Source organism: Paramecium tetraurelia (genome assembly GCF_000141845.1).
Source record: "Paramecium tetraurelia macronuclear, complete genome".
NCBI lineage: Eukaryota > Ciliophora > Oligohymenophorea > Peniculida > Parameciidae > Paramecium > Paramecium tetraurelia.
Window position 1 is genome coordinate 534,013 of NC_006058.1, and position 22,087 is coordinate 556,099.

Sequence of the window (22,087 nt, forward strand, 5' to 3'; positions counted from 1 at the left end):
TTTCTTCAAAATTGTAGTGAATTAAACCTAAATTTCCTATTCTTAATCCTAGAGCTAGAGTATATTTCAAACATTCTATCTATCTCATTACTATTAGAAATGTAACTAATTATTTTCAAACTTTCATTCCCTTCAATTTATGAGGAGTTGCTCTAATTACTATCCAATTTTATTGATGACAGCCTTTTAGGCCTTAGATTTTGCTAAACCAATTTAAATTAACCTAATTTTCTTTTAAATTATTAATTTTCTTGTTTGTAATTCACACCCATTTGGGTTTGATGTTGATTTAATATTTTTACTTATTTAATTTTTGGCAAACTTACTCCGACTTTTTTATTCTTACCTTATAAGTCATACATTGCTTTCTAACAAATAGTTTTTAATAAATTAAGAGTATGAGTACTATCTTATGGAATCATAATATAATATAGTAAAAATTATATCTATTTAATAATTAATCTTTATTTCATTTTTGATTAGCATAATAAAAGTATAAACTTATAATTAATGTTGTGATTGAAATAGTGGTATTTCATTAATAAATTATTATTATAGATTTAAACAATTATGAAATAACCTATGCTTGATAATTACTCTAAAGAATTACACTTAAATTAACTTTATTCACTTAGATCTCTTAAACAAACACCATTAGAGAAAATAAATCATTAAAATTATTTTGTTCCAACCATTCTAAGTTCAAAGAATAATAATTCTAATCGAAGTAGTTTATTAAAACTAGGAGATGGAATGGCCTTATAAAAGCTTCATCGTTCCTAGAACAACTCAAGAAACCTACCAGATATCTAAATTGGAACTAAGGCGACAAAGAATATCTCTAAACCTTACATTAATTAAGGACACAAGAAATAGTATAAAATTCAAATAGAACCTTTGGAGGAGGAACGCATGGATATTCCATATTTAAGATTGAATTTTAGATTGAAACATGGATACAAAAAACAAAATTAAGACAAGAAAGAAAAAAACAGTATAGAGAATGATGATCTAAAAGCTTAATAAAATAATAAAAGCGCAAGTCTATTTAGAGAGAAATAAAAAGAAATTATAGCTAAGGTTTCAATGCAAGTTTAAGAGTTATTATTAAAAGAGAATCAAAAATTAAGTTTTGGATTTGATAGATTGGAAAGAGATCTATTACAATAAATGAAATGATAAGGGTTTTGAATTAATTATTGTTTTTTGTTTGATTGATATTAGATTACATTTAAAAATACTAGAATGGAAATGAAATAAGATTCCATAATTATAGATTGTGGAAGTTGTAGACTTTTCATTTTATATGAGTCCTTGGTTATGAAGTATTTATTGCATTTGGATAATCAATTTTATAGTAATGTTTTTACTTTGTATTAATGTTATGTTATTGAAGAGAGATGGCAAGCACACTAACCAAAATTGCAGTATTCTTACTTCAAATATGGACATTCAGCATGTTGATATAAATTAAAAATTATAGCTTTTTGTTTTGTTTTGTTATGTTTTATCTTATATTAATATTGATATACTTTATAATTCCTTGATTTAGAAATAAATTTATTAAGAGAAGTTAATATTTCGTAATCTAGATTCTGTAATTTAGATTTAATTGAGAATATCAATAAATGAAAGATTGTTTGATAGCCTTGGTATTAAAAACTGAGCAAAATCCAATTTGAAGGCATTCTTAACATTGCCATTAATCTAAATCTTATAACGCTGTGCTCAAATTAAACACAACTATGCTTATAAATCTACATAAACAAAGTTGAAAATAAGATGTCTTGTTATATTAGTTATAAAGATGATTTTTTTAATTTTCTTTGTTTTAACACAAACTAAAAATTAAAATTTTGTAGTTTTTCTAAATGATCATATGAAATCTAATTCCATAATTATCATTTTTCATTTGTTTCTTACAGCTACTTAAAAAACAATAGGATTTGCAGATGGCTTGAATATTTTAAATTAGAACAAAACTGATTAAATTCATGAATTTTCATTTATCAATTTAATTAGAAGGTAGTGAAAGAGTGCTGAATCCCATTCCTTTCATAATAAATAAAATAAGGACCATTCGAAAGTCAGTGAATCCATTGAACAACTTATGAATTAAGTTATAAAATAACCTATTTTATCGATTACCATTTTGTCAAATTGTAGGGTTATCAACTGATAAGTGTGTTTCATATTTTCTAGAATATATCCTCTAACTTTTTAAAGATTTAGCAAAAAATTAGATGATCTATAACATAAATCATATAAGACAGTTTATAGTAATTAATTATCATCATGAATTATCTAAATGATTGTGACCATTCAGAGCAGAAACATCTTGATTCAACTATGACAAAATTAAATAATAAAAAATGAGATTTATGAATCAACCTTGTTATTATTATTTACCATAATTAGATTTTGGAGTCCTTGATTTTCTTAATGTCTGTATATCATCTGTTTATTAAGGAAGTCTTATAGTGTTGTTTGAAGTAGTGTAATAATCATTGTATGGTGTCATATTTTCAGGTACTTTAATGAGTTTCTCACTTCGTTGATTTGAAGAAGGCTCGTTTAATTCTTCTTAATTTTATTGTTTTGACTTTAAATTATATTACTATCTTATACTTATATTCTTTAAAATGGTTAAGACTATTCTGATGATGAATCTCCTCTGGTTTGTCGATTCATTTTCCCATTATTAGGAGTAAGATCCCCAATGAAATTCTTTGAGAATTTCTTAGCCACAGCTTGGCGTAATGATATTACTGGCACAACTCTGGTTTCTTTTTCCAGTTGCTCCTATAATGGCTCAATTGTTTAGTATTGAAGATATGTCATCCAGAATCCATATAAAGATATAACAATTATAATTATAGAGATTAATAACAAAATTGTTCTTTTTGTCGAGCTAAAAGATTGCTGTGTTTCATTGAATTCTATGAAAGTTAATTCTATGAAACAAGACAAAAGCAATATTATTCCTGAACTTAAATCAAATAAAGAGGTCAAAACATTTACTATTACCATTATTTTCCCAATATAATATACTGAATGCCTGATAAAGAATATGAATTATAATATAAGTCCAAATACAACCAAACTACCTAACTCTATATAATATTTTCAATACCTAAACTTAATAGACTCAAGGCTATTGGTCTCTAAAATACAAGTAATTCAAATTATTCTAAAAGTCCAAAAATCCCTATTGCTATTAAAACTAACCCTTAAATGGCATTGGTAGTCATCATTAAATAAATATAATGTTTGTAAGTAAAGAACATGCAACAATAGCATACCCCAACGCTTTAATCATTGTAATCCATTTTTCTAATTGATTTATTAATTATCAAAATTTTTTCAATTACTATACATTCATATGCCCAAATTTAAAGCATTAATTTGCTTAAATAATTATATGTCACCTATTCCTTATTGGGATGAGAAAGATAGAGTAATTTGCCAATTGATTGTGTTTCTCTCCGTTTAAGCTTAACAATCCAATATATTAATAGTGTAGTTTGATTTAAGATTAATTAATTGAAGGCCATCGTAATTATTTTTGTAATCGTTCACATTAAATTCTTTTTATTTAAATTCATGTCAAATTTTTTGCTCCTTTCTTTTTATATTTTCAATTTCAGTCTTTAAAATCATGATCTTAACAATTATTAGCCTTAATTATTCTTATTTTCAATGTTTTTCATAGTCTCAACAATTAATAAGTTAATCATCTTTCTCTATAACTGATTGCTATCCTTAAAATATTTGATTTGTAAATATCACTTGGATTGAGTTAATTTATGTATTCGTAACAATCTGGTTGAGGATTTTCAGCTTTTTGTTAAGGTTTATTTTTTGACCTAATTTAACCTTTCAATTAGAAGGCTATCAATAAGTAATCACAATTAGAATTATAAATTATGATAATTATATAGCTATCTTACATTTTACAATAATCTTAGAATATACTGTTCTGCTCTTTCTCTAAATATTAAGATGTCAAAATTAAAATAAAATATAATAATCTTGCATAGAAGTTCATTATATTGTTTTTTTCAATTAAATCAATATTACTAATTTATGATGGCATATTCCTAAATATTTGAACATGTTTGGAATATTAATTTAAAAAAACTATAATTAATATATTTATTCGAAATGGGAAGAAAAAATAGGGATTTATCATATTTAAAGCCATTTTGTTTTTACTGTGATAAAACATTCAAAAATGAAGTTTATCTACATCAGCACTAAAAGGCTAAGCACTTTACTTGTTAAAGGTGTTTTAAGAAGTTTTCATCTTGTGATTCTTTGAAAAATCACGTTGAATCTGCTCATCATGAAGTTTTAACGAAGTAGCTTATGTTTAAAATATTAGAATACCAAATGCTGCTGGAGACAGGAGTGATATAAAGAATAAGATTTTTGGAATGCAAGGTGTCCCAAGAGTTGAGATTGAAAAAAGAATCAGAAAAGGAGCTGAGGAATATTGGACAAAGATTCTAAGTGCGTAATATCAATAGAGAAGGAAAGAAAACAAATTAAGAATTAAGCAAAATAAATTAGTAGCTAAATAAGAGAATGCACAGGACATCAAACAAGATGTAATTTTATTAATTAACTAATCAAGAATGAATAAGAAGAAATCAATTAATATGAATATAATCCAGAAGCTAAACCAATCAGCTTTGATCTTGATTTTGATTAATTACCAAAATAATGAGGTATTTTAATAATGAAAATAAAATATACACTTAGAAATTAATCTAGAAAAGTAATTGAATAGCAAGAAAAGAATAATCACCCTAAGATTAATTATAATTTTTGAGCAATTCTCTCATTTACTTCTTATTTTAAAAATAAGTTTTCCAAATAAGGCATTAATTCTTCAATTAGGTTTTGTTTTGTTTATTTCAAAAGAGCAATCACTAATAAAATTTACTCCGCGTATTTAAATGTTTCTAAAAGAAACTTCAAATTGTTGATCACATCAAATTCTTTCAAAATTTTCATAAACAAAGCCCTCGGACATTTCAATAACATCTAATAATGCAATAGAAGAATCAATCTTTAATGCCTATTAGAATTCTGTATGACTTAAATTTGCTCAACCAATTCATTATTGCTAATTATTCTTTCAACATAATATTAAGAGTAATAATAAAGAATACTTAAAATATACTTCTATCGATCAATTATTTTTAAATGATGAGGACATTATTAAATGAATGTGCTTCGATTCAAAATAGCAATGAACTCTACATTATCATCAATAGTGTAGTAAAGCAATTGAATAATAATTTAATCAATACCTTTATTAAAATTATCACAACATAATTGTATAATTTCATTTTAAACAAATTATACAGACGCTAATGATAAAAATCCTTTGAAACACTCCTCCTAAATTTTGAAAATTTGTGGATATTTATTTTAGTAATAAGAAAATACTTAATATAATTTATCTTTTATTCTTTATTCTTCTTCTAAACGCGATAAATCAGTGCAATATAATGCTATTATATTGAGGAATCTAAGTCTTTAGACTAATTGCTCGATATTTTGATATAAATGCACTTCATTTACTATAGTTTCAAAAAGTATTAAATCTTTCATTGAAGCTTACACAGAATTTTATGAATATAAATTAGATAAACCAATTATTGCTAATTCTTTTTCAGAAGAATTAAGCAAATCTGAAAAATATTCAATTCCACCCATTTCAAGTAGTTCATTAATTTATTTGCTAGATCCTTCACTGACATTTACTAACTTAATTATTGAATCTTAATCTTTGGATTTTATGAGTTCCAGCAATTGTTCCTTTGGATAGATTTTTTGTCTCTTACTCTTGAATATTCTTTCTTTCTCAGTTCGTTTCAATTGAAGACAGAAGGTTTCTCTTTTTAGAATTAATTCACTCATCATTTTGGTTAAAAACAAAATTTATAATATAGTGAAAAAATCAATTTTTCTCCAGAATTGCTAATTTAGCTCTTATGCTGGCAATATATAAATTATTTGCTTCTTCTTCTGCTTCTAAATCTCGATTAATTAAAGCCAATTTTTCTCTTTCTTTTGCCTTTTACTCTAATCTCTAAACATTATTCAAAACATTTTAAACTTTTTATTCATTTTCTAACCCTTTGTTTTCAATTATTCTTTTATAATATATAGAATTACTTTTCCCATTGATCTTCCATGTTTACTTATACTTTTCTTTACTGTCTTAATTATTAGAGATAATCAGTTGTTTTAGGTTTAGGTGGAAGTTCTGAAGGCTTTTCTGCTTTTTCTAGGACCTTTTATTACTTTTTGATTTATGGTTTTGGTGGTCTATTTTCTTAATGGTTACTTAGATCAGTAATTGAATCTTTAGAATCATGACTAAAATGTCTTTATTGAGGAACAAATTTCTTAATTTTCCTTAGGTTCTGTTCAGTGACTTGAATTTCCTTGATTTGTTTAGATTAATCTTCTTTTGGAGGAGGAGATTATTTAGGCTTTACAGGATGCTCTTTAAAATATATCTCTTGTGCAACATCAGCATACTTTAATTATTTCAATCTGGCTAACTTCTTTTATTCCATTTCTTATTCCCGTATCAATTTTTACATCTTTTATTCTTCTTCAACTCTTATTTGGGCTTGGCTTTTTGGAAATTTGAAGGATTTTTATTTAATTTCAGTTTCTATTTCTTACTTATGATGTTCCCTTTCAAATTCTTTAATCTTCCTCTCCTCCTCATATTTCTTTTAATGTTCTGTCAATTCACTTAATTTGATTGGTTAACTCAACTCTCTTTTTTAAGCTAGAACAGCCTTAATAGTATAAATAAATACTTTTCGCTTTTCTAATTCAGTGACCTATAAAGCTTCTTCTTTCTATTTAAGTAATAACTCCTTCTGTTTCATTTTTTCTTAAATCTACTTGATTATTCTATTTGCCTCTTATTATTATTTTGCAATTCTTTCTTTTTCTGCTTTGTCCTCTTCCATTCTCTATAAAATTAGTTATCTCTTATTAGGTCTGGGGATACTTGCTAATTCTTCTGCATAAGCAAAAGCTTATTCTTTGGTTGTTTATGACTATTATTTAATGGAATGATTTTTTGGTCTCTTCTTTTATTCTTGAGAATTATGTAATTTTTGATTTTATTCTGCTTACTCCTGTAATTCATTCAACAATAATCTATCAGATTATTTTTCATCCAAAATCATGGCTGAATCTTATTATAGGATCCCTGATAATTCGCATTTTTAAATATTTTATTCATTAATGGATTAAATATTTGTATTTATTTGTTAAGCTTATTGTTCTGGAGTCTAAATTCTTTATTCTGATTTTTAATCCAATGATTTCTATCTCTGTACTTAATTGAATGTTGATATAGAGAAACCGTGACTAATTGTTTTTGATTTAATAATTGATCCTGCTATTGAAAAGAAGGATTTAAATTTTTGTAAATTGGCCTTGTCATTTTTGACTTTTTCTACTATTATTTGCATTCCTTCTTATAGTTCAGTCAATGTCTAATTGTCAGTTGTAAGTAATTCAAAATTGAAAGCTATCTATTTGATAATTAAAAAGAGTTACATTAAATTGATCTTAGATAACAAGAATTAAAGCTTCAATTGTTGGATCCTACAATTCAATTTCATGCTGTTCAGAATTAAGAGTAATAATAACTTTCATAATAAAAATATTAATATAATTTAATATTCATATTTAAACAACAAAGCAATCTTATGCAAATATAATACCATCAGATTTCTTAAATAATTATTCTGTTCCTTCCTCTAAATCTAATTTTCCCCTTAATAACATTGCCAATGTAACTTATAGCTTTAACTTCAAAAAAACCTCTGTATTATAATCTAATATTTATTGAATATTGATAGCTGCCTAAATTAAATTAGTCTCTTTCTCATTTTCATACTTTTTTATTAATCAATCAAAAACTTATAGTAATCCTTTTGATTTTTAGGTAGTTAATCTCTATTGATTACTGTTTAATTAATCAGTATCTATAAATTATTAACACTAAATTTAACCAATCTAATTATTTGATTATCAAAATTACTCTATTCATTGATTATGCTAATTTAATCCCTTTTGTTCTTTCAACATTTTTATTTTTAATTAAATTTTTATTTATTATAGCGATTATTTTACAACAACAACAACAGTAATAAAACTAGAATGATCTATATTCAATCTTGTTCAATTTTAAAAACAACTAATAATTTACCCTAAACTCTCTAATTATAATATGATATTTTCTGTGTTGCTTATGATACACAAATAGGGGGGTACAATGTGCGATGAATGAATATTTAGAGATTCAAAAGTATTTAGACAAAACTGCTTAAATAAAGTTAAAAAATAGTCTTTCATAAGATCTTGTATAATCAATAATAATAAATTCTATTTAAAATTTATATAATCAATTATTAAAATATGATCATCAGGATTTATATCTAAAATGTTAGAAATTTATAATATGGTAAAGTATAATATTAAGGTCCTAAAACGATAAATATGTAAGAGATATATTAAATTCAATTTTAAAAATTACGCCGTTGGAATTGGTTCATTTGGTTGGTCAATTCATTGTAGAAGTGCCATGAATACTTATCATGTTTGGAATGTTATATAATTACAATACGATTGAAGCGAAAGAAAATTGTTTAATAAAATTCAGAATAATCTCTTTAAAAATGTGTAACACCCTGAACAAGTTTTCAAGTGTTCAGGAAGTAAGAAATCAATTAAATAATAAGAAATTTGAAGTAAAACAATCATTTAAATGAAATAAAATCGAACTTTTCTTTAAATTAAAAAAAGATTATGATGAGAAATCAATCATTTGATTAATAAAAGTTATTATAAAATGGAATTATAATACAATAGAGTAATTATAATTATTTGAGATATATTTAATATTGATTTTAGTGGAATAATATTAGATCATTAATTTTTATCAAATTCTTAATCCATTCTAATGGAATCAATGTTTAGTCGTAATTAAAATAAGTAATCTTTAAATAACAATAGGTGATTGCTATATTGATCTTATAGAGATTCAATATATTAGATAAACTAAGTTAGTAACTATTTTTCTTTGATCTGATTTATTTACAATTTACAAGTTGTTTCTCTGGTTTGTTTTATATTTTAATTTTTTATTTATTATACCGAATCTTTAACGAATTATAATTGTTCCTTCAAGATCTCCAATTCCTTTTCCCTCTCCTTTAAGTTGATCTCATCCTTCAATATTTTCTATTTTTGTTGATCAATTTCTTTTTGGCATCTTTACATATAAATAATATGAATACAGTTTTAATTTATCATTCAAGATGACTTTTTGAGTATCAACCTTTTTATATTATTCATATTAGAATTCTTTATAGAGGTCATTTGAAGATTTAGTTTTAGATTTCATCATGACGTTTTACAGTCGAATATCCTATAACTTTTGTAAAATATTCATTCTTTCTTGATGTTCAACGATGAATTTGTCATTAAATAAGTCTTTTTCAGTTGACATTTGAGTAGAACGTTCAGATGTAAGGTTCATTGATTTCTTATGACCAAGAAGTATTTATTTTTTTGTTTCTTTACTTGGAGTTTATAAGTTACTTTATGGAGAACTAACTTTGGATTTTTATAGGATCTGATTTTTCCAAGTTTAAATAATAAATTGTCTATCCTTATAATTATCGTAAGTTATTGTGCCTTTTTCAGACTTTTAATCATGTTCTAAACCCTTACAATTCATATCAAAATTTATACTTATTATTTATAAATATAGTAAATTGTAAAATATATATTCAGATTTATTTATCTAATGTTATTTGCATTTACATATAAATGTTGTTGAATTTATTAACATACTCTCCAAATTAGCAATCCTAACTCAATAATTATTCCTTCAGCTCTTTAGTGATGAACTCATTTACCTTTTAAAGTATTTATTTGTGTTTGATGATACTCTGTCTATTATAAACTATTTCATCTTTTAAAGATCTATTATTAGTACTGATTTCAAGAATTTTCTAATCTTCATTAAGTTGATCTAACTCATATTTTAATTGTTCCAATAATTTTTTATTAGATTCATATTACTACTTAGCAAATTTTAGTTATTATCTCTTTTCTTATAAAATTTTTTTAGTTTTAATGATTTTCTATTCATAACTTTCTACTTGTTCTTCGTTTCCAACTAATATAGGTTGTGGATTTTAAATAGTGTGAGGTGATTTACTCATCCAATGACATAATTTTTATAATTTTTGATCAGTTTCATTAACAAAATTTTCAAAACTGGTTATCAGTAATCTATCACTGAATGTATTATCTTCTTTTACAATCTCAGTTCTATTGATCTATTACTTTGATGTTAGTGGATTCATTTTCTTCTATTATACATCCCTTTTAATCTCATTTTAATAGCATTTAGTGCCGTTTTTAAATAAATAGTATTTATCTGTGGAGTGTAGTTTATTTGTTGGACTTAGTCCTCTTAATTTTTATTTTGAAGAAGTGTTTGGAGTTAGTAAACTTTTAGGTGTATACGAATTCTATATTTTTGGTTATCTTTGGTGAATTATTTTATCTAAACTTTGAATGCAAATAAATTCATTCATATTATGAAATAAAAAGAATTAAACTTATAATATCTCTAAACATGAGATTGACAAGTTTTCAAATTGATATTTTAACCAGAATTAAGAATCACCAAATAATGATATAGATAACATTGTGGATTACTCAAATCCAAAATCCATTAATTCAACTATTTATTCTAGACCTTGCTTTAAATTTAAAATAGATTTATTAAATCCAAAATATTCAAAAGAAACCTGATCGAATAATTCAGGAAATATCTAGTCTTAAGGTAACAGTTTGACTCTAAAAGAAAGTTGGAATTAGATAGAAGACCAAACGGGCTTACATAATAAGAACTCTCTTTAAAGTTATTAAAATTATTGATAAATATATAATTTAAAGTCGTTTAGATGTTTATGTTATGAACTACGTGTTCAAGAATCTTATATTATTTATTTATTCTTTTTCAAGAATTGGAGAAAATGAAAGAATCAGTATTAACCATTTTCTAACTCATATGTAGCTTCTTATTATAAAGGAATTAAAGAAATTTGAAAATAATACTTTATAATAAACATAAATAATCAAACAACAATTTTAGACTTATCAATCATAAATTTAATTAGAAACTATGAAGAATAATTACTTTCCAATCGATCAAAACATTTGGATGTCAAATATTTCAATTATTACAGCAATTTTTTCACTAACTCTCTTTTTTCATCTTTAAATTCATTTACATTTATTAATTTTATTGAATAATAGAATAAATGTTAGGCTGCCTAATAAGTTTTCTTGCTTTAATTTAGTGTTATCAACAATTATAAAAATTTTAATAAATCTTCTTTCACCATTTTTTAAGATAACATAGATACAACATTGTCATAATCAACTTGCCTTAAATAAATATAATATTTACTTATAAATTTAAGTAACAGCCTAAATAAAATGCTTTATATAATTATTTTAAAATGCAATAAATGCTGCATCTAAATATAGTTTATCTCTCATAAAATCTTGGAATGTTTGTAACTTTATTTTAGTTTCATGTTATTGTAGTTATTATTGCTAAGTCACTTACTCTGTCTTATCTTTCCATAGAATTAGATTGGAATCATTTGCTCCAGTCACTATATAAATATCTTGATTATCTCTCTTTATATCCAAGGCATAAATTTTACCAGTATGTTGTGAGAAAGTATTAATACAAGTTTATTTTTTGACATTCCATAATTTAATATTACCAATAGAATCAGTACTTATTAGTTCAGATCCTCTGGCAAGCCATTACACTTTTAGTTGAGGAGCCACTCCTTAGAAGGATTTAATGATAGAGCCATCACTAAGATTCCAGAGCTTAATAGTATTGTCTCCACTTGCAGAAGCCAATATTTTTTCAATTGGAGAAAACTATATATCCCAGACTCCTCTTTTGTGACCTTTAAGTGTCATCTTATTCATTAAATTTTCATCCCATAATTTAATAAGTCTATCTTAGGAAGATGTGGCAATAAGTTTATTATTTGGTGAGAATCGAACACAATTCATCTCTTTCTCATGAGCAACAACAGTTTTTATAGATTATTCAGATTGATAATTCTTTAAATCCCATAACTTAAGTGATTTGTCTTTTGAAACAGATGCAATATATTTGGAATTGACATCTATTGAAATTACATCATCAGAATGACCACTATATTTGTGTAACTCTATAGGTTGTTTGAATCCCTTATACTTGAATATAATGACGCAATTATCTTTGGATGCTGTTACTATTAGATCATCAATAAATTCACAACACATGATCACACTGTAATGAGCCTTCCATGCAATGACCTCCATGCTATCTAAATTTAATATCCTAAAAGATTGATATTTAATCTTACTTCATAAATGGGGAATTTGTAGCCAAAAGCAATTGGTTATTTTGAATAAACTTTACATCTAGTATTTCATCATTATATCCTAATAATAATTTTTACTATTGTATTTGTCCAGATACTAATTCAGTAATATAAATATGCAATTCACTTGTTATGATATACAATTTCTCATTGCAGTTAATAAATTTCAATATTTATTAGCCATTAAATTATGAATCTATAGCAATTTTTTTGTTTTGCTATTTAATATGTAAATCTCCAGATTCTGTACCTATGATAAGGGTATTTTTGAAATAAATGAATGTCTCAATTTCAATATCAAACTCTATGGTTTCAGTCAATTTTTATACGCTTGTGTCCCAAAATTTAATGTATTTATTGCAACTTGACACCAACATATGCTGACTAAACTAAATATGGGTTATCCTACTATTAAAGTCAACGAAACCGCACAGTATTCTGTTTGCTACTAAATCAAATAATGAGATGCGTCTGTCATCTGTGGCAATTGCCACTTGTAATTTCCTCATAATAGGAATCCATTATAATTTGAGAACACTTCCACTGACTCTGAATTCAGTACTTTGTTGGTTCTTTTTAACATTTATAATTTTGACCATGCAATTTGTACCACCTAAAGCCAAGTAGACATCTTCTGGACTAAATTACATATCAATGGCAAATAGAGGATCTGTCTTAATTGTAAATTAGGTGATATGATCATTCAATCTAACATATCTGAGCATATAATTCTTTGTAAATGTTGCGATATAATCATTTAGATTGCTCACACAAAAATTTGCTATTTCTTCTTGATTATGTTGAATTTTCTTATCAAGATATTGCACACAAAAATTGAAACATGTATATATCACATTATTTGTTATTTGTATTTTACCCCCTTGATAGAAAGGCAATAACTATTTAATTGGTTCTATATGCGTAATAAATTAATCCTCATTTATAATTTGAACCTATTTGGTTTCTTATTCTTTTTTATTAGGTACAATTTGTTTAGATTACAATGATAGTTTACTCAGTTTTAACCTAGTTAGACGCCTTGATTTAAGCAATTTGGTTGCTTATACGATTTTAACCATATATTATTATATAATTAATTATTAATAAGAAATTTGCAAAGCACTAAAAAAAATAAGTTAAATTAGATGAAAATCATTTGGTTTTGACAATGGTCTTGATATCCTTCCAGATATCATTTACAGGTCTTTCTGCATTTACTTCAAATAAAATGCCTTTTCTAAAATTAATATTTATTTTTAGTTACTTTCTGTAATAATCAATAATAGGAGATGTCTTATTCTAATACACATTTAATCTATTTCTGATTGTGGCCTCTTTATCATCTTCCCTCTAAACCAAAGGTTCACCAGTAACATCATCAACTCCATGAACCTTGGGAGGGTTGAATTTATAATGATAAGTCCTTCCTGAATTCAAATGAGTCCATCGGCCTCCAAGACGATCAACAACAACTTATTCTCGTACATTCATAAATATTGCTTAATCAATGGATTATCCACTTTGTTTGAGAATCTAATCAAGTTTTTCAGCTTAAGGAATAGTACGAGGGAATCCATCTAAAATGGCACCATTAGCACAAGCAGGTCTTACATAACAAAAGTAACATACTTGGCTAATTGTTATTTGATGAGATTGCACATAACTTCATCCTCAATCAATTCTCCTCTCTCCATGATTCCTTTTAGTTTCTTCCCGAATTCACTTCCTGATCTTACTTCTTCTCTCAATAAATCTCCAGTGGACAAATGGCACATACAGAAACGAGCCAGCATTTTAGCTGAGTGTGTTCCCTTGCCTAAGATGAATTAATTGTATTAAATACCTGCTCCTGGCATTCCTAACAATACAATTCTTTTTCTCAATGCTTCCTCTTGACATCTATATCTCCTATACAGTTCTTAAATTAAAGCAGCATTTGAAATCTTGGAGTAGGCTTGTGTATCCATTTGATTTTTTTATTATAATTAATAAGAGCTAATTTTTAATACTTTTTAAGATATATATCCTAAAATAATTATTATAAAAATTTATACTAAAAATTTAATATCTCGTCATTTTATTAATTAATCATTATTTTATAATTAAATAGTTCAAATTATGCCATTATATTTTCTTTTACTTCCTCATCGCTTGAGAATATCTTTCCAATATATTTGTTTAAGATGAGACTAATCTGAGTCTGAGGAAGAAATGATTTCCATCCATAAAAGAAACATTATTAAAATATAGATTTGATTATATTCAACTTCATACTAAACTTTGTTTCAGTTAGAAGAATTGGTTCTTCAATCTTATTTTAAATACAATCTAAGTCAATAAACACAGAAAAGAACAACAACTGATAATTCTTTTAATGTTTCATTTAATAAAGTACTTAGATATTTTGAAAATCAGATAGTGAATAGAAAATATGTTTATAAATAGAAGAAAATATAATAATAAATAAATATTGTCTTATTGATTGTTTTTAAATAGAATGTTATAGTTTCCTGTTTGGAATCCCTTATTATTTGGAATATCTAATGAAATAGCTTAAGTTAGATAGACGAGACAATAGTAGTTATTGATCTTTTAGTCACTAATCACTTAATTATTATTTAATAGCCTGATCCCATCTAGTTAGTATCCAAAATTAGTAGTAATATACATTAATTATTTTGTTAAATACAATAATATATTAGTAGAAATGGCTTTATTAATTATATTACATAATACAGATTATAAATAAATTGTGATTTAATTTATTTAAAATAATAATACGTTGATTAATTGCACACTTTAAGAATATTAGCATAAGATATGGTTTAAAAATAGAATTTGCTAATATTTAAAATTGATATTAAATGTAACATTTATTCAAATCATTCAATAGCAAATGCACTTTCCATTCATCTAACCTCCTAAAGGAAAGGTTGAGATAGATTATACCGGTTAAATAAGCTATATTAAGGGACATTAGAAAGCAATATGGATAGAAAGAGATCTGCAAAGTGACTGTGGATCAAGCCATAGGAGGAATGAGAAATGTGTTTGGATTGTTTTATGATATTTCACTGTTGGATTCAAAAACTGTACTTTGTATTGTTACTTGATAGGGTATCACATTCAGAGATTACAACATTCCAGAGATTTAGGAGTACCTCTAGAAGGCTAAGAATGGTAATGAGCCCTTGCCTGAAGCTTTGTTTTGGTTGTTATTGACAGGTGACTTTCCATCAGATCAAGAATTTAAATTTGTTTAAGAGGAATGGAAGAGAAGAGGAGAATTAGACTAAGAGACAGTGAAATTCATAACTAGTCTTCCAAAATAATTACATCCAATGACAATGTTGTCACAGAGTGTCTTATATTTACAAAAGGATTCAACATTTTAATAGGCTTATGAAAGCGGAAAAGCCACTAAACCATAATATTGGGAATACTACTATGAAGATGCTATGGACTTAGTTGCCAAACTTCCAAGAGTTGCAGCTTTAATTTATAGACATAAATATAAAGTAAATTAAATAATATATGTAAATAGAATGGTGAATTGATTAACAGTGACAGTTCATTAGATTGGGCAGCCAATTACTCTCATATGATGGGTTTCAATTAATTTGATGCATATGAATTATTTAGAATGTACTTAAGCATTCATGCAGATCATGAAGGAGGAAATGTGAGTGCCCATGCTACTCATTTAGTTGGTTCTGCTTTGGCTGATCAATACTTATCATATTCAGCTGGTATTAATGGTTTGGCTGGTCCTCTTCATGGCTTAGCAAATTAAGAAGTTCTTAAATGGTTGATTGAAATAAGAGTAAAATTAGTTCATAATACAAATAGGAAAAATTAGGAGATAAAGTATCAAATGAAAAGATCCAAGAATACGTGTTAAATACCATTAGAGAAGGAAAAGTAGTACCAGGATATGGACACGCTGTCTTAAGATATACTGATCCTAGATATATTCATTAAAAGAATTTTGCCGAAAGATTGATTAAGAATGATCCACTTGTTGAGCTCGTTAAATAATGCTATCATGTTATTCCCCCTGTTCTCAAGACAATAGGAAAGATTTAAAATCCATGGCCTAATGTTGATGCTCATTCAGGAGTTCTATTAAATCATTATGGATTGAAAGAATTTGAATATTACACAGTCGTGTTTGCTGTCTCAAGAGCCCTTGGATGCACAGCAAACTTGGTTTGGGCTAGAGCCTTTGGATTACCAATTGAAAGACCAGGATCTATTACTATGAGATGGATTGAAGAAAAGTTTGGAGAAAATTAATCTGTTAAATGAAAATGTTTTGTATGTTAAATTTAAAATAAAAATAATGCAATCTAAAGGACCTTCAGCATAATATCTATAGAAACTCATGATTGAAGATCCAAACAGAGCACCCGAACATGTTTTTAAGACCAATTAAAAATATGCTGAATACATTGCTTATTTAGGTTCATAAAAGGCTCCTATAACTGCATATACGAAATTGGCTTAATGGAAACAATACTCGTTCGAGAATGTAAATCTATTGATTGATCCTGCCAAAATATCCCCTTTGTTATCTGCACTCACAGATGAAAATAAACTATTAAAACATGAATGTTTCAAATAATCTAATGATATTGTTGAATTAACTACAATGGTTGAGAGATTAATTGATGACAATTTAGTAATAAAGAAGCACTTAGATTTGAAGACTAATGAAATGCAGCATTTTCTATTGAATTAAAAAACATAAATTAACGAGGAAATTTAGGATCTCAAATTTTAACTTTAATCGCTATAGGATGAGAATAATCTATTGATTACACATTTGGAAGGGTTGAGAAGAAATCAAAATGATGATGTGATCAACAATTTAGAAACTGAATTGAGTAATGCTCGAGATTTGTTTGAGTAATAGCAATAGAATTTCAAATAATGTCAAGAAAGAGAATACGATATTAGCAGAGAACTTGTTAGAATTAATTCATAATATAAAGAAGCTTTGGAGAAGATTGTTGAGTTATCCTCTTAATTAAGCAGTTATGAAGATAATAATCATGAACTCAGAAATTAAATCATGTTAATTTCTAATAAAATGAACATTATATAGAAGAATGCTTTCGACCAAGTCAACCAAAAGGAAATTGAACTTGAAAGTCTCTAAATTAAATTTAACTCTTTACTTAAGGACAATGATTCTTTAAAGGATTAATTTAGCCAATACGAATTTAAAATATAAGAATTGATTAAAGAGAATACTAGAATAGGTGAAGAGATGAAGATGTATTAGTTAATGAACAATGAACTTTTGAATCAAGAGAAAGATATTAAGAATCAATTGCAATTAGAGAAAATGAAAAAAAATCCTAATATTTCTGATGAGTAATTGACTAAGGAATAATTAATAAAAGAATGCAAAAGATTAGGGGAGTAATTAGAAAGAGCGCAGTTAGAATATATTAAATTAGATGATTTCTTGACAAAGCAAATTGATTTGTAAAAAAAGCAATCAGAATAAATTCTTGAGAACATGAAGATCAGATTCTAAAATTCTTTGGATAGCAGATAAGAATAAATTAATTAGTTAGAAAAATAAATTGCCTCATAGATTGAATAGATTAATATTCAAAAGAAAGAATTAGAAATCATTAATTTAGAGTATTAGGATATTAAATAAAAATAAGTATAATCTTCAATATTAAAAATAGGAAGATTAATCTTAGATAAAGAAATTAGTAGATTAATAAGTCATGGAAATCAGAGTTCTTAAAAGCTAATTGTAGGATAAGAAAATGCTGATCAATGAAATGTTAGAAGAAAAGGATAAAATGAGTAAGGTGTTTAAGAGTGAATAAATATCATCATAGTAAAATATTCATCTGTTGGAGGAAGAAATAAAATAGTTATAAAATCAATAAATCAAATATTAATCATAGAAGGAAGATCTGGAGAAGTTATTAGAAATCAATGATAACTTAAAATAAGAAATTCATCACATCCAATAATAATATAAGGATGTTTAGGCTCTATGTAGAGATGAAATTGAAAAAAGATAGAATGTATAATATTGATTAATAAAGTTATAAGTAGAAGCAGGCATCTAAGCTAATTAAATTGGAACACTAAAAGAGTAGATACGATACTTCTAAGATTAACAGCAAAGGAAAGATAAATTAGACTAAGTCTTATAGGAAAATCAGATTCTAAGGGCTCAACTTAAATAATGATTATAATATTAAATAAAATACGAAAAAACATAAACAAAACTATTCATCAAAATAAACTAAGATTATTATTGTCTATATGAAATGAATGCTTAAAAAAGCTAGCTGGTCTTTTATTTTGAGTACTGAAAAAATGGGATGAAATTTATGGTTTTTGAAGTCCATAAGTTTGTTGATATTTTTCATGTGTAGATCTGACATGAAAATTTTTGCTCCAAAGAGTGCTAAAGATTTATTCTTTTTTTTTATGAGTTTATTAGTCATAATGAGTAAGATCAATATCAATAACATCAGAAATTAAATTAATTAATTTGGAGACTGCTTAATTATTGTTACGTTTAGAGACCACTTATGATGTTTTACGAATGCTGTAATTACTAATGCTTCGTGTTTTGTTAATAATACAAGAGGTTGGTCTGCTTATTGCCATCTTATTTACTCTAGGTGAAAAAATCTCTTCCTTTGGTTTGCTAACAATTTGTTTCTATTTAAATATTCGTTAGTAGTACATAATTAGATTTCATTTAGGTTATAGTTCCATAGAGGGAAGAGAACAATTTGTTAAATTGTGATCTGCAATATTCGTGTAACCACTTCATAAGGAGAGGCATAAAAGGAATCTAATTTAATCCCCTTTATTACTTTATCATACAAATTATTCTTCTTGATCGCCTGTATCTATTGTAATCGATGGTTCATCCCAGATGCAATAAAAAATTAACCATAAAGTTCTGCTATGTCTAAAAATTCTCCAGACAAGTTCACCTTCACCTGGAATTGAGGTAACCACTACGTTATTAGTTTTAGTGATAAATGATAGAAGGACCTTCATCATTCAAATCTTATACATCAAATGTGTTTTCGATTTGTTTGGGACCAGCATTTCAATGAGAGCAAATTCCTATTCCACTCTTTGTTTCTCCTATTTAAGTGATTGAGTTAAGCATTTCTCATTAACATTAACAAAAGATAAGAAATCGGTTGGAGTTTTGATATGCTCAGTTTGGTTAAGTCTCTGCTAGATCGTCTTAGTATTGTTGGCTCTATCAAGCCCTATCTGTAAAAGCATCGAGAATATTTCAAATGTATTTGCCTCATGCATCACAGGATATAATGAATATGTGGACATAGGTTTTAAAATTTAATATATATGATTTTGTAAAATAATATGTCTTATTTCATCAACATGCCTTAAATTGTTTAACTCCTTTCTATCATATATTCTATATAATAATACAGGTTGACTGCAAGCCGGACAGACATGTGTAACATCTTGGCAATCTTTCAAATAAAATGGCAAGAAAGCTAAAAATGCTCCAAAAATGCACAGAGTGACACAGCATAACCAAGTGTGAGTTCCTGGCTTATGCTGTAATATAGAAACTGCCTAAACTCCGCAAGAACTGCATTTGAACATTACTGGCTAGCCAAATTCTTCGAATAACATAATTTCTATACCATCAAGTTATTCAGGTAATTAATACTACTCATTTGGTATATTCAATGGAATCTAGTCATCATTAGTTTATTACATATTTTATAAATAATTATAAAACGAATTTATGTTAATAACATAATTATAAAATTAACAAATTTTTACTATGTTTGATTACAAAACTGCATCAATTTTATGGGATTCTTTTTATTGAAAGTTTTGCTACTCTGACCATAAGATAATACTTTTCAAAAGTGTAAATTTGACACATATGTAAAGAGAATGAAAGTATTGAATTCAATTTTAACTTTTTATTTTATATATAATTTAAAATAATGTAGTTTAAACAAAATATTACCAAAATACTTAAAATTATTAATAAGATAACTATCTCGAAAATCTGAATTCCAATTGAAATTCTTGATTACCAAGATGTGAAAATATAATATCATGAAATTCTCATTGATAATAAATAAAGGATTTAATTGGTCTATAGAATTTAAGATATCATTGTGAAACAGATATACTTTGAGTCGCTTTAATTAGATTATCTGAGTATTTGGGAATTTCATCAGAGGAGTTAAATTTCTTCTATAATAAATCTCTAATTAAAATTTTATGAAAGAATAATTCAATATAAATTCTATATGACATATTATTGAGAAATAATTAAATATTTAGAATTGATGTTCAACAATACAGAAAATTAGTTGAAGAAATTATTGCTCATGGGTTAATAGAAGAGTGGAAAATCGTCTATGCATAAAGTTATCTTTGCTTGTGCTCCTATAAAAGAGCTTTAATAAATAGGAGTCACTACAAATGTTTCTAAAATTAATGTGAGATTTATGGGAAATCTCCATATAGATTTACTTGATATACCAGGCTAGGTAAATTTACTTTAACATCTTTAAGCCAGAGGAATAGAAAAAATACTTATTTGATTTAAAAGAGACTATTTTTTCTACTGTTGAAGTTCTAGTTTATTTATTTGATGTTGAGACAGAGGGAGAATAATTTAATTCTGAATTGATTACTTACAAAACTACACTGTCTAATTTATCAGAATATTCGCCAGGATCTAAAGTTTTTGTTTTAATAAATAAGTTTGATAAAATTAAGGAAAGCGACAGAAAAATGGTATTCGAGGTAAATATAAAATGCTATTCAGCGTAAATACAAAAAAATAATATAAGATTCTGAAGGATTTAATATAGAGGTGAAAGAAATATTTGCAACTTGTATATGGGATGAAACATTATATAAAGCATGGTCGCAGATCGTTTAGAACTTAATACCTGACAGAGATATAATTCATAACAGTTTGAAAACCTTTTGCACTAAATGCAGTTGTGATGAGGTTGTATTATTCGAAAAATAAAGTTATCTTGTTATTGATTTCGTAGATGTAAATGAGAAGAAAGGTATGTGTGTTAGTGTAATCTTAGATATATTAAAATATGAGAGGATATCTAATATTATTAAGCAGTTTAAACTCTCTTGCAAAATGGCTTAAATTGACATATAAACTATAATGGTAAAATCATAGAAATTTAATGTACAAATTGTAGAGTTTACTGATAATACGTTTATACTTCTTTTGTTTACTGACGAAAAAGTATATCCTGCTGCAATCTAACATAATGTATAATATGTAAATATTGTTTATAATTATGTAATAGGCTAAGAAACTATTTAAAAGCATCAATGGTTCTGAAACCGATAAATTGAAGTTGCTGCTGTGAAGTAAATGTGAATAATTTTATAATTAATTAATAATTTGAATTCCTCAGAATTATAAATTTTAAAGTTTAAACCACCTAAATTTAGAGACTATATTTTTAATTGAAATATATGGAGTCTGAATTTTTTAATTCCATTAAATTTTATGGAAATGTTGATTCTTC

General features: G+C 25.9%; 13 protein-coding genes across 13 annotated transcripts; 4 read left to right on the forward strand and 9 right to left on the reverse strand. All coding sequences in view use genetic code 6, as the record gives it.

Annotated features, from left to right (window-relative positions):
* Nucleotides 1-2,386: 2,386 nt before the first annotated feature.
* Nucleotides 2,387-3,329, reverse strand: PTMB.241c (hypothetical protein). Its single annotated transcript, XM_001347030.1, has 3 exons — nt 2,387-2,602; nt 2,629-3,107; nt 3,134-3,329. The coding sequence occupies 3 exons, from the start codon at nt 3,327-3,329 to the stop codon at nt 2,387-2,389; spliced, it is 891 nt and encodes a 296-aa protein (XP_001347066.1).
* Nucleotides 3,330-4,164: 835 nt separating this feature from the next.
* Nucleotides 4,165-4,745, forward strand: PTMB.242 (Zn-finger protein). The annotated part of the gene is made up of 2 exons (XM_001347031.1): nt 4,165-4,361; nt 4,385-4,745. 2 exons carry the CDS (start codon nt 4,165-4,167, stop codon nt 4,743-4,745), a joined length of 558 nt encoding a protein of 185 aa, XP_001347067.1.
* A 61-nt stretch (nt 4,746-4,806) lies between these two features.
* PTMB.243c (hypothetical protein) lies at nt 4,807-5,934 on the reverse strand. Its single annotated transcript, XM_001347032.1, has 1 exon — nt 4,807-5,934. The coding sequence occupies one exon, from the start codon at nt 5,932-5,934 to the stop codon at nt 4,807-4,809; it is 1,128 nt and encodes a 375-aa protein (XP_001347068.1).
* A 37-nt stretch (nt 5,935-5,971) lies between these two features.
* On the reverse strand, nt 5,972-7,701 carry PTMB.244c (hypothetical protein). The annotated part of the gene is made up of 4 exons (XM_001347033.1): nt 5,972-6,167; nt 6,190-6,827; nt 6,849-7,577; nt 7,603-7,701. The coding sequence occupies 4 exons, from the start codon at nt 7,699-7,701 to the stop codon at nt 5,972-5,974; spliced, it is 1,662 nt and encodes a 553-aa protein (XP_001347069.1).
* Nucleotides 7,702-8,976: 1,275 nt separating this feature from the next.
* PTMB.245c (hypothetical protein) lies at nt 8,977-9,790 on the reverse strand. The annotated part of the gene is made up of 2 exons (XM_001347034.1): nt 8,977-9,322; nt 9,348-9,790. The coding sequence occupies 2 exons, from the start codon at nt 9,788-9,790 to the stop codon at nt 8,977-8,979; spliced, it is 789 nt and encodes a 262-aa protein (XP_001347070.1).
* A 52-nt stretch (nt 9,791-9,842) lies between these two features.
* On the reverse strand, nt 9,843-10,799 carry PTMB.246c (hypothetical protein). Its single annotated transcript, XM_001347035.1, has 1 exon — nt 9,843-10,799. One exon carries the CDS (start codon nt 10,797-10,799, stop codon nt 9,843-9,845), a length of 957 nt encoding a protein of 318 aa, XP_001347071.1.
* Nucleotides 10,800-11,204: 405 nt separating this feature from the next.
* On the reverse strand, nt 11,205-13,603 carry PTMB.247c (Transducin). Its single annotated transcript, XM_001347036.1, has 3 exons — nt 11,205-11,517; nt 11,540-12,481; nt 12,507-13,603. 3 exons carry the CDS (start codon nt 13,601-13,603, stop codon nt 11,205-11,207), a joined length of 2,352 nt encoding a protein of 783 aa, XP_001347072.1.
* A 73-nt stretch (nt 13,604-13,676) lies between these two features.
* PTMB.248c (Adenylate kinase) lies at nt 13,677-14,491 on the reverse strand. The annotated part of the gene is made up of 4 exons (XM_001347037.1): nt 13,677-13,761; nt 13,789-14,130; nt 14,154-14,340; nt 14,368-14,491. 4 exons carry the CDS (start codon nt 14,489-14,491, stop codon nt 13,677-13,679), a joined length of 738 nt encoding a protein of 245 aa, XP_001347073.1.
* An 897-nt stretch (nt 14,492-15,388) lies between these two features.
* On the forward strand, nt 15,389-16,832 carry PTMB.249 (Citrate synthase, mitochondrial precursor). The annotated part of the gene is made up of 4 exons (XM_001347038.1): nt 15,389-15,616; nt 15,641-16,042; nt 16,069-16,347; nt 16,374-16,832. The coding sequence occupies 4 exons, from the start codon at nt 15,389-15,391 to the stop codon at nt 16,830-16,832; spliced, it is 1,368 nt and encodes a 455-aa protein (XP_001347074.1).
* A 34-nt stretch (nt 16,833-16,866) lies between these two features.
* On the forward strand, nt 16,867-18,748 carry PTMB.250 (hypothetical protein). Its single annotated transcript, XM_001347039.1, has 3 exons — nt 16,867-18,204; nt 18,230-18,580; nt 18,602-18,748. The coding sequence occupies 3 exons, from the start codon at nt 16,867-16,869 to the stop codon at nt 18,746-18,748; spliced, it is 1,836 nt and encodes a 611-aa protein (XP_001347075.1).
* Nucleotides 18,749-18,794: 46 nt separating this feature from the next.
* PTMB.251c (hypothetical protein) lies at nt 18,795-19,874 on the reverse strand. Its single annotated transcript, XM_001347040.1, has 4 exons — nt 18,795-19,229; nt 19,255-19,365; nt 19,388-19,571; nt 19,594-19,874. The coding sequence occupies 4 exons, from the start codon at nt 19,872-19,874 to the stop codon at nt 18,795-18,797; spliced, it is 1,011 nt and encodes a 336-aa protein (XP_001347076.1).
* Nucleotides 19,875-19,926: 52 nt separating this feature from the next.
* Nucleotides 19,927-20,279, reverse strand: PTMB.252c (hypothetical protein). The annotated part of the gene is made up of 3 exons (XM_001347041.1): nt 19,927-19,956; nt 19,983-20,179; nt 20,204-20,279. 3 exons carry the CDS (start codon nt 20,277-20,279, stop codon nt 19,927-19,929), a joined length of 303 nt encoding a protein of 100 aa, XP_001347077.1.
* A 587-nt stretch (nt 20,280-20,866) lies between these two features.
* Nucleotides 20,867-21,925, forward strand: PTMB.253 (RAS-related GTP-binding protein). Its single annotated transcript, XM_001347042.1, has 5 exons — nt 20,867-21,070; nt 21,096-21,329; nt 21,352-21,604; nt 21,629-21,834; nt 21,863-21,925. The coding sequence occupies 5 exons, from the start codon at nt 20,867-20,869 to the stop codon at nt 21,923-21,925; spliced, it is 960 nt and encodes a 319-aa protein (XP_001347078.1).
* The last annotated feature ends 162 nt before the right edge of the window (nt 21,926-22,087 follow it).